Here is a 19,705-nt window from a genome sequence, read left to right as displayed (position 1 = left end):
GTTTATACTGATCTTTTTTTTTTAATGTGCCAAAAATATCTGCTACAATTATTTTCTCTTTGAATGACTGATCTTAATCCAACGCTCATCAGAGTACGGCAACCAGAAAAAATATACCCGCACACTCAAAAAAGTTTCTCCATTGATTCATCAGAGTATACTGTATTGCTTTTGGGGATGAAAGTATCATAAATACACAAAAATGCTCAAATATTAATTACAGGACTGTCTCAGAAAATTAGAATCTTGTGATAAAGTCCATTATTTTCTGTAATGCAATGAAATAAGCAAACATGCCATACATTCTGGATTCATTACAAATCAACTGAAATATTGCAAGCCTTTTATTGTTTTAATATTGCTGATTATGGCTTTTTTTTTTTTTTACTTGGTCTGAGGAAATATTCTAATATTTTGAGATAGGATATTTCAGTTTTCTTAAGCTATAAGCCATAATCAGCAATAATCAGCAATATTAAAATAATAAAAGGATTATTTTACCTTATATACATATATATATATATATGTGTGTATATACAAATCAGAATAAGCTGGTTGCCAATTTTTCAATATGTGTAATATTTTTCAGTATGTGCATGTGAATTTATTTGTTCATATAGAGAATGTGCAATTTATAGTGCACAGTATTTGATATAATGTTGCACCGTTTATAAAAAAAAAAAAAAAAAAGTAATATATGCAGTGTTAATGTCACATTAACATTTGACATATACAGTACACCTCAACTCGAAGCCGTAACTTGCTGATTTCCAAATGCAATTGAGTTGTCACATTGTGAACATAAAAGATAATCACTGAATTGATAGAAATGGCTGTATGACAATGTCTCGTTATCATGACTTTGCATGAATATTTTTAATAATTTCTTTCTGTCTCCTGTGACCTGTGACCTCACGCTGTCACATCATTGACACTCCGGCTCCGCCCATCTTCACGTTTCCTCACTGTCCTTCTCTAATCTGTACACGCGGCACATTTGGCCTCACAACAAAGTGAAGGGAGGGAAATGTCATATTTCTCTGCAAGCAACCGACCATCAAAATGGAATGTCAATTAACTTGGATGGAGGGATGGAATGGAGGAGCACAGGAGCAGCCGTCGGCCTATTGTGTGCGTGTGGTGTGTGTGTTTTGTCAGACATGGCATTTTTTGGATGATTATTCTAATCCCACCGAGGACTTCTCAGGCCAAGTGGGTGCCTTATCTTCCCGCCACAGTCATTCTCTCATTAAAACACAATCACAGGCCACCAACTCCAATAAACCTTCAACTTGCTCTTTGAAAAGGGGCTGCGGTATTGAAGGCGGCGGCAGGGGGTGGGGGGGGGGGGGGGGGGGGGGGGGGGGGGGTTGGTTTTGGGTGAAAATGCAGATTACAGCAGGTCCGCCTGCCCATGACAGTAAGCACGAATGCTGTCACTAATCATTCCCAGAAAGGACTGCATTTGATGACTTTTTAATCCATGTTAATAAATGGCTTACTATTAAACAGAAAGATGTGGAAATGAAATAAGACCTTGTGGAAATTACAATGTCAGCAGCACTTGATTGTTTTCGGTGGCATCAACAAATAAAGGCCTTGTATTAATTGTGAAGTTAAACAGAATGGAGCGCGTCCATTTTTCATTATCAATGTGAGGCAAATGGGGCCCCTCAAAAGGCTGATGAAAAAAGCTTGTGTAATGGTGGACAATGGACATGATGTGAAACTTGACAATGGTTTTGAAATAAAACAATAAAGATGTCAAAAATATGCCATTTATGAATTACAAACATTTTGTACAGTGTCGCCTGATTTTCAGGGGCTCAAAAACATTTGGACAAGTGTCAGAATTTGTAGAATACAATTATTAATGATTTGTAGTAAGTGACGTCCTGAAGCCTGGAGGCAAATGAGCTTGATCAAATTTCTTCCCTGGAGATGCTTTACCGGCTCTTTTTTTGCATCCACGTTCACTTGCTGTCTGACTGGAATTCTTCCTATTTGGGGTTAAGAGCAACCCACTAACTTGGCTATTTAAATTAAGAATATAATTGCATTTCTTAACTCATTTACTCCCAATAACGAATAAATATGTTTTTTGTAATGTTCTAAGTGTCCCAAAGACGTATTCATACGTTTTTTGTTGTTATTTTTTTAATGCTAGAGCATACAGAAGGCTTTGATGCAGCCTCTCACCTGCAAAGAACGGTTGCAGAAATGGTAGTTAATACACAAACGGCCAGCAGGTGGCAGCAGAGCAAAGGAGATCAAACAGGGCCATGTAGAAAAAAAAAGCTCACTTCCAATTTTAAATAGATTTGTGAAAACTGATGAAACTTAGCTCTCTTCTAATGCTAATTGCTGAAAAACGGAAACCGATAGACACACACTTTTTTTTCCTGATGAAAGAAGAGTTTTTAATCTTTCTTTTGGTAGGTTTTATAGCAATTGAACACAATATTCTGTGGGCCTTGCAAAATCAGTCAAAATCCAGTAAAACAGCCGGGAGCGAACGGGACTGCTTCTGTGAAAATGGCTGGGAGTGAATGAGTTAATTAATGATGTATCTCCTGGCAGAAATAAGAAGATAAATTCTGAGGTGTATTTGGATGTGCACTGCTAACATTCTGACATATTGAAATCGACAATGTAGTAAAACGTACAGCGGAAGCAACTCAGACGTCATAAAGGCAAACGACTGGAATATTCGATGAATGAAGTCAGTCACCTCATCTCAACCCTTGAGAGAATGTGTTTGAATTGAAAAAATATATATATAATCACATTCACAATTACCTATTTACGATAATATTATTGAGCTCTCAACTGAGCTGATCTTAATGGCTATAAGTTCTTCAATCGTAGCTTGAAAAAAAAAAAAAAACATAAAATGATTTACTAGGTCACTGTTGTTGAACCTGCTTCACAATCTCCCGTCTAGTTCACAACTACGTCCTTATCCAAAGTTGGATCTATATGATTGTCCAAACTATCTTTTTAACCAATTTAAGGGGGTTCAACGGGGAAGTAAACCGTCTGGCCCAACCTGGCGGATTCCTTCAATGATTAGGAGTTGTGTCCATAAAATGTAAGTACAAATTATGAGTCTGATAATGTCAGCATTCGACAGCAGGCAAAAGGTCAAGTTTACAGACCATTCGATAAACTCTTTCTGGGGAAAATGTCAAGCATTTTATTGGTATTTTGGATCGTTCGGTTTTTGTTTTGTTTTTTTGTTTTTTTCAGGAGAAACCTTTACAACAGATTTGAATTAGAAAAATGACGGCATTCATCTAATGATGATTTTAGTCAAATATGATCATGTACTTAGAATTAAGCAACATGCATAATTATTGTTTTATTTAGATTTCAACCAAAATTTGGCTTGCTCGGCAGTTACTTAGTAAAAATCTAATGTTTTTTTTTGTAAACACTGACCATAATTTATTAATTCTGGGGAATTGATTTGACACATTTCAAACATCTTGCATAGAGTGCTCTGCCTCTTTGCCCTTCACATCCTGCACATTATTTGGCAAGGCACATGCAGGCCATTTTAAATATACAAATGTGATTTCCAAATGAAAGCAGCCCAACAGCCAGGTGTGTCGCCACAGGCGGCAACGCTATGAACCAGTGAGCCGCTTGCACTACATCATGTCTCCAGCAGTGCCACCACTGCTTCCTGTTTCCCCTTCACTCCATCTCTCAGCAGGCAATGTTGATATGCCACTTTTTTTTTCTTTTTTTTTTTGGGTGTTTTTTAAACAGGATAAATCCGGACTTGTTTATTCTTTTTAATCCCTTTAGCCCACATACCCCGAGTCAACGCAGTGGCTTATTTCAGAGAATCAAACTGCAAATAGTTTCCCCTCACTGCAAAATAAAGCATATGTAGTTATCACATTTACCCTGTTAATCATTCTGTATTTATTTATGTACTGCAACAAATCAGGTTTTTGTGTGTTTGTAAGAGAACGGAACAACTTTCAAAAAAATAAAGAGCAATCCTACAATACAGTTACATTTTCTCTCAGGGTCATATCGTTAACCTCTGAAGCTGTGCCATTTGGAACTTAACCCCTAAAATGTCAAAAATGTTGCTAGTTTTTTTTTTTTTTTTAGCATTGACCCAAATGTGTGATAGATAAAATTTTACGAGACTTTCTCACTAGGCAGCTCACAAGTTGTTTTGTTTTGTTTTGTTTTTTGGCAAAGAACACTTACATGTCTCTATTTTGGCTGCTGAGTATAATTAACTCTTTTTGCGCTTTTACACGCTATGAATAAAACAACCCCGCCATGTTTCATTGAATTTCATACACCGGCAACCCATTGAAAAGAGATACAATGCTGCCATCTGCTGGTCATAATTAGTGGGTGTTTTTGATTTCACAACCCATTCAGTAGGCAGCGCTGCACTTGGATGTCGATTGATTAAAAAATAATAATAATAATAAACGTAGTTGACGTCATTTAATGTTTACGACGGCATACATCGTGATTTCACTAATCATTATTAAAAGTTTTTGGCGGTTAAAGAGTTAATTATATATGAAATGCATATTCTGCAATTCTGCACCCACATATTTGCATATTTGTAGATTTTTTTTCCCACATTTTTCATTTTCCCCATTCTTCTAGGGGATTTTTACCCCTATTTATCATGGAAAACGCCTTCTTTGTTATAAAGGTAAAATAATTCTCCCTACAAAGTTTGTCAGCTGTTTAATTATAAACCCACGCTTGACATTCAGCATTTGAGGGCTACGATGTGTTCCTATGACAACAGTGTTACTTTTTTGGGGTTTTTTTTTCCTGGTGCTGTGTTTCTCTCTTACACAGAACGCAGGCTCATCTATTTCCGTAGACAGACCCCAGTGAGTTGTGCCTTAATTATGTAGAATTATCATTCAATGTTATTTTGCTTTTCAGGACCACTATTGAAAATAATCTCCTCTCTTTCTCAATCTGACATTTGCCTAACACAAATCTGCCACCCACAAATTTCCATCCCCATCCAAAATATTGCTATACCCTCAGGATTTTTTTCCGTTTCTGTCTCAGCCCAGCAAATGTCGGCTGTTTAACTCGTTCAGTGCCATTGACGGCTATACACGTCAAAATAGGGCTGTGCAATTAATTGAAATTCAATTATAATTTCAATTATTACACAATTAAAAAATCAGCATAATCACAAAGTAAAAAGATTATTGAGATGTTTAAATTTATACATTTGCACCTTTTTTTTATTTTAAAATAACTAATTTATAACTAATAACTAATAACTAATAATAACTAATTTGATCAATTTTGTTTCATCCAAAAGGAACTTGCATAAAGAGTGTTTCAAATAATTTTATTTTTATTTTTTTAATTTGTTTTTTATGTTTAAAAATTTTCTTGTTTTGTACCAAAAATTAAAAAAAATATATATATTGCCCTACTGCACATTGCATATGCTGCACTCCAACTTTCACGTTTTTGCCAACATAAATAATTTTATATTATTATAAATTCTGTTTGGTCCAAAGCTTAATTATAGTGTTTCTATTTTTATTTTTTTTAATTTGATCCTAATATTTTTAAACGCTTAAACATGTTCTTGTTTTGTGCCAAAACATAAATAACCGTTTGAATAATTGTGATTTCAACTATTGCCAAAATAATCCTGAGTATTATTTTTCCCATAATCGAGCAGCCCTACGTCAAAGATCCATTTTTTACTGGGCTGGCAGTGAATGAGTTAACAGCAACAATGCAACGACATACAGAGCCCCCCAAAAAAAGAAAAGAAAAGAAAGACATGCATGCACACAGTCACAGTCATTTGCAGCAACTCCTACAAAACGCCTGTCATCCTGACTCATACAGGGAGTCAGCACAAGCCGATGGATCAATTTAGTGGAGAAAAGCCGGGGCTTTCTTCAAATGTAATGTTCTTTGATGCCGACGCTGAGCTGCTTTACGGAACCTCATTGAAGCCAGTGACAACGTCTTTGTCATTTGCCCGTTTCCCATGCAGAGGATGTTGGCTGGAAACACTTGCGCTGTGCTCCTTTGCTCCTTGTTCATTGACAAGTGTGGATCATGCACACCTACTCACACGTTCTCCTGTCACTCTTCTTTTCAGGTTCAAAAAGACTTCTATTCTTGCTTTGTGTAATTGATAGGCTCTTCCTGTTGGCAAAGGGGGGGAATCAATGACACATGGTCATTTCAGCTTGAAAAAAAGCCATACACATTAGGTAGTTTGTAATGTAGCATTGATGTGAATTTCTAGCGTGTTGCTTTTCTTTTACAGTTGCAGAGTGCCCCCTGGTGGAGAGTATATTTTTGTGGCCTTTTCCAAACAAATATGATTAGCAAATAACTGTGGATTCCACTCAAATGTGTTCATAAAGAAAATCAGGTAGTCCAATAATAAACAGATTTACGATAAATATCACTGGAAGGAAATAATTTAGAAGAATATTTATCTTACAACACCAAATATGTCTGACAAAAAGGGTTTATGCAGTCATTGTGTAGCTGTGAATTATCAAATCAGTCGTTGTTCAATGATTGCTGTTTTAATCAAGGTAATTTTAATTTCCAGCCACAAAAATGATATAATTCTAATTTTTTTACTATTCTACAGCAGCTTCACAATTCTCAATAATTAAGTGTTTCCATGGTGATCCATGAGAGGCCTTTTTTACCCTGCCATCAGTCCTCATCTGAACCAAACGATGCTATGCCGTGTTCTGCAAAAGAGTGCAGTGCTTCCATTTGGTTTGTCATAGAAAACGCCCCCCACCCCAGCCCACACTTTTGGGCTTCCATATGAACTTGCTTGACATTTTCCTATCCTAGCAGAAAAAACCCCCAGTAGCATCGTCACATGTATTCATTATATTTAGTCACGTGTTGTTCTTCTAAAGACAAAAAAAAACAAAAACAAAAAACTTGCAGAGCTATTGCAATATAAAAAGTGCGACTAAAAATGCGATTCACTGTACAAAAGACAGCATTTTTAAGTCATTTTCATTTCAACTTTAATGTTACAAAACACAGAAACTCAGAGCATTTCTATAAATCACACAATGTATGGCACATTTGAGGTTTAACCCCCCCGCGCCCCTCCAAAGAGTATTGTGATACTCAGTTAAGCCTTTCACAATGAACAATGTAGAACATGCAGCTTTGGCAACTCATCGAATGTAGCACTTAATCTATAAAGAAATATGCTGCTGTATGTTGTCGTTATGTGCCGTACAAGCGGTAAGACTTGCAGAATTTCCACAGTCAAAGGCACTCGAAGCATTATGATTGATGGTGAAGGGGCCACCGCAAAAAAAAAAAAAAAAAAAAAAAGTGCTGGGACACTGTTTGGGCCAAATAGGTGTTATTGTATATGATCACAGTGGGGTGTTATCCCTACTCTGATCTTGGACATTTCATTTAGCCATTTTCCCTCAGTACATGACGCTGAGCAGCCAAAATAGGAGCTGACATGATGACAATCTCATCGTCATAAAACAAAAACGGTTTACAGCCAATGAAATCATACAAACATGAATCCTTTTTACAGATGACGCACACACACACACACAAAAAAATGACACCCGCGCTTGACTATCCACTGGCAATGCATGCGCAAAAAATCAAGCTCGTCAAATCCAGCTGTTGAAACAATTTCATAATTGTCCATCACAAATCAAGTTAGCAACCTGGTTGGTGGGCTTTCATTCAAAACAACATTGCCTTTCAAGTAGGTGCAAGTTTACACAGAACACACAAATTCTTATTGCAACAATCACTAATATGAAACAGGGACTTTTTTTTTTTCATATTCAAAAGTATAAAACGAACCATAGCAAATGGATGCTATGGATAAGATAATACAAGAAAAAGGAAATTAGTCTACAAAACCAACAAATGAATTAGAGGTGCAATCGCTAATCAATTATCAAATGAATTGATCATGTTGATAATCTATTAATCATTTAAATGCTTTTTAAATTTAAAATTGTCCAAATGTTCAAAATGTCAGCTTCTCAACAGTAAATATTATCGAATGTCATGAAAGCAAAATCAAGATAAAACAATTGCTTTTACTTTCAGAAACAATTATCCACATTTTTGCTGATTGATGTTTACGGACCAAACAAGTACCAGTAAGTCAATTTTCTGTACTGTTAATTTGAAATCATGTTCTGTTTTAGAATAAAGAGATGGAAATTAAAACATGCTTTTTAAATTTGAGTGAGAATTAAAATAAGTTAGTTGCAGCCCTAAAATTAATATTTATTTATGTTATAAATCTCAATTTGCCTACTCCCAAAGAAATTACTTATCATGCATGCGTTTTAGTGCTACAAAGTCATTTCAATTGTGATTTGAAACTGTAATTGATGACATTTAAACTTGGTATAAGTCTTTTGCCTGAAAACTGGAGCGTAAACAGCAACATCTTGTGCTCTTTTTCAACATTCTGATGTGGCACATGGCTCATTGAACTAGTGTCTACTGTACATATGTGCAGTTTAAACCACAAATTATTGATACCACGGGTACATTTTGAGTTAACATTTCATTTGCTGAGAGTGACAAGAATGTGGCAAAAGTGTGTGATTTGTGATTTGTATTATATTAAAAAAAAAAAAACAGAATTAGCGAGATAACAAACCCGGCTAACTTCTGCTTTAAATTAGTATTTATAGTTTTGACAATTTGATTTGGTTTTGAGATGTGACATCAAAACAGTCCCTTTGTATTTCAGAGTAGCTTAGCCCATAAATTGTGATGCAAAGAGTTCTTGTGAGCTTAGCTTCACTCAAGTATTATGAATGTACATAATAGTTGACCGTCAGCCTTTTATCTGAGAAATTCCACCAAGATGCTGCGTTTAGCTCTGAGAGAAGTACTCAAGGATGAGGCGTAGGTGACCGAGCCGGTCTTTAAGTGAAGAGAGGGAGAGGACTGTGGTTTGATAAGCCGGATCCAGCTGGAGGACAGATAGCAGCCACCAGCACCAAGCTGGACCGTTGGATGAGGCCTGGAATAAATACAATACAGTTACAATACAACGTTGCCCCTTAGAGGCCAAAGCAAGGACAGCAGGAATAGCCCGCATTTCTATTTATTTATTTATTGTAAATCCCTATTTTCTGGTTATTTCAAGTTATCGTTAAAGTTGAGTTATGGTAGTTGAATACATTTTAGAGTTTTGAAATCAATGAATAATCGTGTTTACTAATTGGGATTTAAATATCAATAAAAAATGATTGTGGTTATTATTCACCTCCCTAATCTCAGAGGCTTTGTTGAATATGTAACTTGGCTGGAAATGACACAAGATATGAGACAATAAGGTGTGTTAATGGGCAATTGTTTGTGCCATTCAAATTATTATTATTTTTTTGTTTGTTTTTTTTAACTTTCGAAACATTTTATTGTCTGATGTCAGTTTTTAAAGTATCAGGAAAAAAGGCAGGCACAACATTTGTCAGAATGAATCATTTTTGGATATTGAAGTCTAGGTACATGGAGAAAAAACAAAACAAAACACATACTTAAAAAAAAAAAAAAAAGATACATTTTATTCAATTCTAATTGTTGATAAAAACACGATTGCCGTCATTTTAAATGCATAATTTGTGTAGATGAAGAAGGGAGTGTGTAGTTTCATTTTTCGGCCACAGGTGGCAGTAGCAATTAAAAATTCAATTTTCTGCATTCAGCAGCTTAAAAGAGGAAGTCAACCCCAAATTTTTCTTTACCATAATATGCTCTACACAGCCCAACTAGTCTAAACACGGAATTCTGATTAATTTTGCGTTTGTGTTATTCGAACAAAGCAGCAAAATTCCAACCATTTTTAGCCCTCTCAGAGGCGGCCATTTTGCCACGGTATGACGTTGACTGAAAATCACACCACAGCTGCTCAGGTAACGACCAATCACGGCTCAGTTTGCAAAGGTCACATGACCTAATTCAGATGATGGATAAAAACAGGTGGATTTTGCTGCTTAATTAGTATTCCACAAAAGCAATTATTAATCAAAATGTCATGTTCAGACGAGTGAGGGTAAATACATTTTTTTTTTTTTTTTTTTTAATTTGACTTCCCCTTGAATACAAAACACTATCTTACAATATCCACACCTTGTTGCCTACACAGTAATTCAATATGGATTGACTTTATGGTACAGTGAATGTGCATTCACATTTATGTCGAAATCCCCTACCTGAATGTTCTCTTCAACACCGGGCATGATGCCATACTGCTTGTTGATCTGTTCTCTCATGCGGCTGCCAAGGCGCTGGTACCAGTCCTGAGCCTGTTGATAGACACTGTCGTGGAGATGCTGCAGGAGTTCCAATTCACTCCCTTCCACCTATTAAAAAAAAAAAGGTGGAAGCCGTTTAGTTGATCCAATTACTCTAAACAGAAAACAGGAACTCTTTGAGCAAGTCCTACCTTAATATCCTCCAGATATTCAATATCAGCAGTGTGGTAGCCATCCCGTAGGCCTCGTTTTAAGACTCTGAACCTGTTGCTACCCACACTGTCCACATAGGAACGGCCATCAGGCAGTAGCTCCAAGCTAAGGATCTCCAGCATGCAGCCATAGTCTGCAAATCTTGGGAAACACAGCGTGAACAAATATTTACCAATTGTGTCAATTTACTGTAACAAAATGTGGAGCTTTGCAAAAAAAAAAAAAATTGGGAGCAAAATTTTCAATCTCTCAAAACAAAACATTCATTGTGAATATGTGATGAGGTGCAGGGACCGCAGAATGGAGCGTTGCTGGGCAGCACAGAGAAACGCATTCTACTTGATGGGGCGGCAAGGCGCCTCAAATGGGAAAATGTTCTATTTAAGAGTGGTGGTGTTCAGTGATTTTCCCAGACGAAAATGAAACAAAAACTAAAATAGAAGCCATTCATTGAGACGATAACTAAAATTGACCGACAATTTTATTCTGTAAACATTGTAAACATCCGGGTGACTTGTACTATGTTAGGCTAAGCTACATGTCGTGTGCCGAGCACGCTTTAGCCCACATTAGGAGAAGCTACCCTCCATCTCTCCACCCCCACACGGAATGATATAAAACCTGAAGTGCTGAGGATTTTACTATGATCAGAATTGGCGCAGTATTTGGGATCGAAGACGGTCTTTTTCTGCAGACTCCCATTCAAGTGAACACCAGGATAATGGCGTTTACCACGGTATGGTTTTATTTTGATACTTAACTCATCTGCTCCCAATAAAGTGTAAATACGTTTTTTTTTATGTTTTAAGTGTCCCAAAGACGTATTTATACGTTTTTTTGTTTTGTTTTGTTTTGTTTCTTTTAATGCTAGAGAATACAGAAGGCTTTGATGCAGCCTCTCAACTGCAAAGAACGGTTGCGGAAATGGCAGTTATTACACAAACGGCCAGCAGGTGGCAGCAGAGCAAAGGAGATCAACCAGGCCCATCTAGAAAAAAAGCTCAATTACTTTGAATTTTAAAAAGATTTGTGAAAACTGATGAAACTTAGGTCTCTTCTAATGCTAATTGTTGCAAAACGGAAACAGATAGAAACTTACTTACTTTTTGTTTCCTGATGAAAGAAGAGACTTTAATCTTTCTTTTGATAGGTTCCATTCTTTTATAGCAATAGAACACAATATTCTGTGGGCCTTGCAAAATCAGTCAAAATCCAGTAAAACAGCCATGAGGGGACGGGATTGCTTCTGTGAAAATGGCTGGGAGTGAATGAGTTAATCGGTTTAAAAGTAAATTCAGGGAATAAGAGATATTTGCACTTTTACTCTTGATACACAATGCAATGCCTAATCCAATAATGGAAAATGACTGATGAGTCTTGCATCGCTTTAAATTGCCTTTCAAAATGTTACGATTAAGAGTGAGTGCATTCCAATTCTCTCGTTGAGACACTGAACCTCCATGCAGTATTATAGCCACAATATAAGATACAGTTAGAAAATAAAAAAAGAATGTAAAATTGTCACTTGTTTATGTTTCAGATGATGATTCCATTTTCAGTCTTGCGAGCAAAGTGAAACTAGGGGAAATATTGGCGGGGGATGCAAAAGCGTGGCAGATCTCTCAGCAGACTGGTTAGCCTGCTGTTACTTGCCACCCCCTCAGGGTCACATATGACTGGTTTAATGTGCGTGTGCTGTCTGCTTGCATATCACTGCCAGGCATCAATTGAGCCTCTGTCTCCAACTGTTGCGCTTTCATGCGAGGGTGAAAGTCAAATCAAAACGATGGTCAAAAATATTGAATTTGTGTGTTTGGCGTACCCTTTGCCATGTTCGTAACTGCACATGCCAAACTTCTTCGTTCCCGTCTCCATACAGCGACGCATCATCAGTCGGTATCGAGGCTCAAAGATGTGCAAAGGGCATGGCACACCGGGGTAGGCCACAGTGCAAACAAATATCGGGATGTCCTTTGTGAGGCTGGAGAGGAGAAGACACATACAGTGACATAACATAACATAACATCACAAGTGGGGAAAAGAATTGAATTGCAATTTGGAAAAAATCCCAAATATATGAGATGATGAGTATTCATTTCATGGCACCTACTTTGACAGTTCTGCCATCTCCGCGTCATGTATTTGTTTCCTTTCAGCCAACTGTGAGGGGAAAAGGCAGTTCATGATATCCAGAACCGCAACTGTGATGTTGTACTTCCTATTTTTCAAGTACTGCAAATAAACAAGGAGAGAAGAAGGAGAATTATTGTCATGTTTAGGTCTCAATGCTGTCAAATAATAAACGTAAAATAAAACGCCGTAATATAGTGCACAAAAAGGGCTGTGCAAAATTCAGGATTCACTCTCCAATGTGAATTGAGTCTGAATTTGAACTGTGGAAGTGGAACTGAATTCAATGTAGTTCAGAGAAGCTCATCCTCATCACATACAAGTGAGAATTTCACTTGTGTGCGCCAAAACAAAATGTTTGGGCAGCCATTTTAAAGGAGAAAATTATTCTGGGGAAATAAAGTGCTCAACAATTTCAAAGTTTTTACAATTTGAATGATCTGTTTTATCCGAGTAGGCTTTTAATGTAAATTAAAAAAAAAAAAAAAAAAGTTACGCTTTAGGCCAGAGGGGGCAGTTGCAAGTTAAAAAAAAAAGACAAATTCTGCTACACGCATTTAAATGAATTAAATTTTTCATCATTTCTTTGAATTCCTGTTCTTATTCCCACAATTGTGCTTCCTGGTTGCCACCTTAATTAATTCAAACTCAAATTCAATAACTGAATTGGTGTTTAGAGTATATTTTCAATTGAATTGTGAATTTTGGCCGTCTCGGTTAAACAACGGCTCCTACCTCTTGTAGCGGCTGCTTGCAGAGTGGACAGCGGAGGTTGTGGTCCAGACTCCTCTCGATGCAGTTTTTACAGAAGGTGTGACCACATGGAGTGGTAACTGGCTCATGAAACAGCCTTTAAAATGTATAAATATATGAAATCACCAAAACACATTGCCGTCAATGTCATCTAGTTGACAGACAACCGTGGAGAGTCGCAATATTGTTGTGAGAGAACGGGACGCTGACCTGATGCAAAGAGGGCACTCGAAGTCTGACACAGTGAGTACGCTCAGAGTTTTATCTCTGCATTGTAAACTGGCACCTGAGATAAAAGCAAATTTATACATGAAGAAACATGAACTTTTTTTTTTTTTTTACGTATATTTTAACAAAATATATATATAAAAAAAAAAATATATAAAATATAATATTCTGAATATGTTGGAACAGAGAAAAAAAACATCAGTGTTTATTGTAGTTTGTCACTATACCTCTGCCATTCACATCCTCATTTCTTGCCATCATCTCCTCATCGTCTTCACTGGCAGGCAGGAAGGAGACAGCTTGGCAGAGGCTGAGGCAGCACTCAGCGCTGCTGTCGTGATTCACTTTAGAGCTCTAAAAGAAACACAGTTTTACAACTTGAAAATTTCGAGCAAACACCTCCCACCACGCGAGCGTTCTTCTCTTCGCCCCGTCTGGAGCACGCACCTGGTACGCATCTCTCCTCTCTTTGCCCTCTGCATCGCCATGTGGATGTTTGAGGCCCTCGGGGTGTGTTGCCTGGGTGCCGCTGAGGCTTGTAATGGGGTACGAAGCCTTCAAGTAATCGGCCAACACCTGCATAATGCAGGAGACTTCCTCTGGCACTGAGATGCCCTCTGCCTCCAGGATCTGCAATTTTAACCCATAGAGCCTACTATCACAAATACATTACAATTTTGGAATAGAACAACACAGAAAAAGCGTACGATTAAAATACACACCGCCTTGGGTTGTGCACAAATCGGTGGCAACTTGAACTGAGAATCTGAATTTTCCCATTCAAGTCAGATTGTATCATAGCATAGCATACATTACTACACTTGAGCAGATGCCCAGAAGTTGTTATGGGACTCTTTTTTTTTTCTTTTTTTTTTTTTTGATATGATACGATAATTATCACGATATTGTGAGGAGGATGGCGATATTAAAAAAGGTCACGGTATTGTATAAAAAAAAAAAACAACAACACAATATTGTGCTTTTATAGATAACAGCAATGTACATAAACAGCCTACAATCGCTAAAAACTCTTCATACTGAGGCACTTACTTGCTAATGCACACACTCATTGAGTTCCTCCACATATTTACTCGATTCACGAGCATATTCCCCTTCATCTGACGATTAGCGTGGATTTTAACTCATTCACTGCCATTGACAGCTATAGACGTCAAAAATCCATTTTAACTGGGCTGGCAGTGAATGAGTTAAATATATAAGGGCCAAAACATGCCGTATGAAAATTAAACTGCACTAAAGAACTAACCACCAGAGGGTGCTAGGACTGCACAAATGGAAATCAACTTGTCATTTTTAACAGATGTGCTGCTTTTAATCATGTAACATGACGACAACGATATTGTGGCAGTCTTAATATCGCAATATTGCCATTATCGTTACATCCCTATGGCTAATGCCTCAATCTGGTTCTTAGACCCCCAGCTACAGCTAACACCGTCCTAGCAATGGGAATATTTGACCAGCTAAGTCATCGCTGATGGCCTGCTGACGCCATGCTAGCAACAAACAGAAGGGAGTTTTCAAACTAGGGCGCCGGGCCTGAGAGATGAACAAACTTAGCACTGGCTAGGATGAGGCTAGTAGCAACGTAGAGGGGGGGGTAATAATCATTTGTTCTGTTGTTGGCCAGGAAAAGTACGGTAAGTTACTTTAAACTAAAGGGGTTAACCTTTCCGAGTGTAGATACGCTGTGTCAACATGCCGGCCGGGGTATGCTACACTCCTATACAGTATGTTTGAATAAGATTGGTGAATATTGCGTTAGAAAAATATGATCAAGATAAGCATCCAAGGTTCACAAAATTACGCACAACTGCAAATAATTAATGTTTGTGTACAGTTTTGGCTACAAGGCAGGGAGTGGAAGGATGTCTGTTCATTACTGACTATTGGCTGATCTGCTATCAACTAAACTGAAAATACTAATCCAAACAGGCCCATTCAGTCGTCTAAACACGACGTGTTTATTAGTATTATGCAACTTGTGAGTTACCATTTGGCAAGGCAAATGTTATATTTGTTCTACTTTTTTTTTTCTTTTTTTTTACAGTACACAGTTAGGGGTGGTGTGAACAACCTTCTTGATCTGATTCTTAGCAGGAACAAAGTCAGCTTGCAGTTTGAGGCAATGATGAAACTGGATGAGGGAATCTGTCTGCTGAGCCATTTCCAATAGTATGTTCCCTTTACGAAAGTAGCCCTGCAGAGGACATACATAGAGGAGCATGGTCAGTGCACCACTCCTCAAATAAGTCCATTACGTATGACAGGTCCTCACTGTAAAAAAATTTACATGATATAACAGTTTAAAAAAAAAAAAAAAAAAAAAAAAGAGGTTGATTACACAAAATATTTATCCGCACTACAAACGTGGCGATTACATGCGGTTGTGATACAAGTAGCGGTTTGCATGCAGTTAGCTAGTGACATTAGCAAACAACAGTATCATAAGAATGTGGCTTGAGCAACTAGAGTTAAATAAACAAGACAATCGTGTCTTCTTTCTGAGAGAACAAACATGCAGTGATCACAAAATGTGGAACATATCTGCAAAATCCTGAGAGCCATAACATGAGCTACAGTATATTAAACTGGATGCATTGACAAAGATAATCACACAAAGTTTGAATTTTAATATAGTGGCGATTTGAGATACAAGTTTAATTCATTCCGTGACGTAATTCTTGTTTTATGTTTAGAATAACAGTAAATTTAAACTGAGAGTGACAATAAACAGCTTGAAGCCTCTTTCTGGAAGAATAGTTCACTATTTTCCAAAGCGCTGCTTGCTGCTTATTGTGAAGTGAGTTGAGTTCACTACCAACATCAACACTTGAATCTCAAGTCTGCGCTGGCAAGTCAAAGAAAAAATATTGGCCGAACAACAATGCCTTGTATCTGCAAAAACTCAAGAGTTGACTCATATCTCAAGGCACCATTATGCTTTATCATTAATGGTAACATTATTATTATTAAGGGTTTATTTAAAAAATAATATTGCAATTAATTAAACTGTTAATTTAAAATTAACAATGTAATTTTACATTTTATTATTTATTATATAATTATAATACAAATACTAATGTGGTACCTCTTTAACAGCGTCAATCAAAACTAAGTATGAACATCTTTGTGAAGTTTTTTTTCTTTCTTTTTTTTTTTTTTTTTAGTTCTACTGGTTTTCATCAGATTTCATAAGGGCTCCATGTCGGTAAATAAACATTTTGAGCGATGATTTTCCTGCTGCCACGAACGACCTCACCTCTGTCCATAAAGGCCGAAGACAGCAAAGGTAGTCAAGATCCGTCAGAGCATCAGAAAAACGCAGCAGGCCACAGTTTGCTTCAGCTCTGTACAGCTTCAGACTTGGGTCTTCTGGGACTAAAGACGAAACGAGTGACAAATGAAAGTAAGAAAAAAAAAAAACATGTTTTATTCATTTGTTTTCCATACGACGTGACACGCAAACCTGTTAAGTTAAGACAAGAGCCAATGTTGATAAAGGTGAAGTGCTTAAGCCATGTGTTGTTGGTGAAGACAGTGAGGTTACAAATACATTTTCAAACATGGAACAACTAAAGTTTGTATTCTAAATCAACACGTTATGTCTGTAAGCAATATTTTTGTCTGTATTTAGGCTTTATAATGAGCTTGAAGTTGTGATATAACAAGCTCCATTTTTTGTGCCATAAAGTGTTGCCATCTGTTATAAAAACATTTACACAACAATAAAGGGTCATCGTACAGTACTGAACTGAACAACTGTTGCTTAAGTGCTGTCATACCAGTCATATGGCTTTTACTTAACATAATACAGTATCCTGGAGGAGGTCCCACGCACACATTAAAATTATGCAAACATAACATAGCTGCTTACGAAAGTCAGAATTACAAAAGGGGGGAGGGGGCATTACATGATGTTCACAAGAGTCCAACCAGGGATAATTATTACTAATTATGACGTACTTAACTAGATTAACAAACTCTGTTCATTCATTGGCATGATGAGACCTAAACAGGAGGCGAAACAAAGTTAAGTTACTTCATCACTGGTGCATAAGAAGTTGTGAAAGATTTTTCCTCGCCCTAAATGTTGGCTGAAAGATATCCGTTTATTTCAATAAACTGCATCATTGCTTTTGGATGGCATGTTTCGGTTCCAGGTTCATTTATTTTGTGACGCATATCACAAGAATGTCGATAGATTTAAAACAAAACCCCTTTGATAATTTCAGGCAAAATGTCATATTTTGTACAATGTCAATTTTTGATGCAGCCCTCGATCTAATCTGACTCCTTGTCCTCACATCAATCACAACAGCATCTTTTACAGCAGTTATTTGGCTTTTTTAGGGCCACCGATGCCATTTAAAGGTTAGTATCGAGCATCATTTGTTTGTAGTTTATCTAAAAAACAAACTAACAAAAAAAAAAACAGGTTAAATAATTTCAATGTCTCTTTAGAGTCGGTATAACCACCAAGCAGACAGGATAACCTGGCGGATTTTGACAACATACGGTGATGCCTTGTTAGTTGGGCTGTTAAAAAAAATAGAATCGGCAATATATCACGACATTACAGCTCGCAATTCTCAAATCGATTCAATAGGCAGCCGAATCGATTTTTAAACACCAATTTTTAATGGAAAAAAACCCCCGTCTTACTTAGGGTTAGGATTCAAACCTTAAGCGTGTAAGAATGTTATATTAATGGAAAATTAAGCCTTAATATTTTATTTCAAAGCTGTTCAAACATGAAACAGTTTACAACCTGTTTGTTAAGTACAGTGGCTCACAATTTATAAGACTGAAGTTTCAGTTCAATAAATAATACATTTTCATACAAATCTTACAGTGTACATGTACAAGTTTGGTGAATAGTGTTTTCTACATTTGAGTGAAAAAAAATCGCAACAATCGACTTGTAAATCCGGATCGGGATTAATCGGTATCGAATCCAATCGTGACCTATGAATCACGATACGAATCGAATCGTCAGGCACTTGGCAATTTACACCCCTAAGTTGTTAGTGAAGAAACCAAACATGACACAAAAAGTTAAACATTTTGTATTGCCTATGCCTACCTTGCTGTATCGCGTCATTGGCGACGCGTAAAGCTTCCTGGTACTGCTTGGCGCGGATCTTCTCCTGCAACTGGCACTTCATCTTTGCGTCCTCTGGGCAGCACTTTTCAATCACACGGATGAGCAAAACATTGTTCTTGGCGTTTCTCGTTTCCCTCGGTTTTAACCTCTCATTACAAGTCGGGCATTTTGACGGAAGGTAGGTCCCCGCGCACCTCCTGCAGAAGGTGTGACCACAGGCGACGGTCACCGGCTCCCACATCGGGAAGAGGCAGAGTCGGCATTCCAACAGCTCCATTGGTGGCGGTGGCGGTGGCGGTGTGTCAGCACAGTATCCCGCGGCGAGAACTGGTCTTCCCCTTAAAGTCGAGCACACGGGAAGACTTTCCTCCTCGGCCGTGTGTCATTTACCGTACGAATAACACTGCAAAAGGTGAACGCGTCCTCCCCCCCACTTGAACCAGTTTCGCTTTCTGACTAAGTTGAGCCGCTTTTTAACTCGGCTGCAAACATCGCCTTTGCTTATCTAATGTGGGCGTTCTGAGACAACTCGTCCACATTAATAATTTAATAATGTAATAATGCAGGATTTAGCAACCATGACGAACCCTCTCCATCAGGTAAAAGAAGAAAAAACCCCAACTCAGCCTCTTTTGAGTTAGCCGCTCCTCTCGCCGATTCAAACGCAATCAACGACTCCACGAATCCAACAGGAATGTGTTAAATGTTCTTGCGGCTGCCTTGGTCCAAGGATTGCCCTCTTTTTCTGGATACTACGTACACGGGCATATTTCCAGGTTACTGTGTTACACCATTACATTACATAAATAAAGATCACGTGACGTGGCAGCGAACGCGCTGATTGGCTGAGCAGCTCGCCGTCAACCCTGTTGTGAAACCCACAGTCGCTGAGTTTCATAACATGATTCGTGGGTACAATTTGATGGAATAACCAACACCAAAGGACGAATGTGATCACTAATTACAATCGCGTGCG

At 37.6% G+C, this 19,705-nt stretch overlaps 1 protein-coding gene across 2 annotated transcripts; it reads right to left on the bottom strand.

The window, feature by feature from the left end:
• Positions 1-7,015: 7,015 nt before the first annotated feature.
• lonrf4 (LON peptidase N-terminal domain and ring finger 4) lies at positions 7,016-19,543 on the bottom strand. 2 transcript variants are annotated; one of them, XM_077531521.1, is made up of 13 exons: positions 18,924-19,543; positions 18,709-18,811; positions 16,885-17,003; positions 15,700-15,822; positions 14,049-14,231; positions 13,829-13,955; positions 13,584-13,659; positions 13,356-13,470; positions 12,601-12,722; positions 12,313-12,471; positions 10,469-10,631; positions 10,236-10,385; positions 7,016-9,043 (listed from the first exon to the last, which is right to left on the bottom strand). In XM_077531521.1, the coding sequence occupies exons 1-13, from the start codon at positions 18,990-18,992 to the stop codon at positions 8,894-8,896; spliced, it is 1,659 nt and encodes a 552-aa protein (XP_077387647.1). In that variant the 5' UTR covers positions 18,993-19,543; the 3' UTR covers positions 7,016-8,893. The 2 variants fall into 2 exon arrangements, with proteins under 2 accessions (XP_077387647.1, XP_077387645.1); XM_077531519.1 differs by having other exon boundaries at positions 18,709-19,543.
• Between the last annotated feature and the right edge of the window lie 162 nt (positions 19,544-19,705).

The sequence above is a fragment of the Festucalex cinctus genome, chromosome 9 (assembly GCF_051991245.1).
Source record: "Festucalex cinctus isolate MCC-2025b chromosome 9, RoL_Fcin_1.0, whole genome shotgun sequence".
Lineage (NCBI taxonomy): Eukaryota > Metazoa > Chordata > Actinopteri > Syngnathiformes > Syngnathidae > Festucalex > Festucalex cinctus.
Note: the sequence above shows the minus strand (reverse complement) of the source record. Positions and strands in the feature narration are given on the sequence as shown.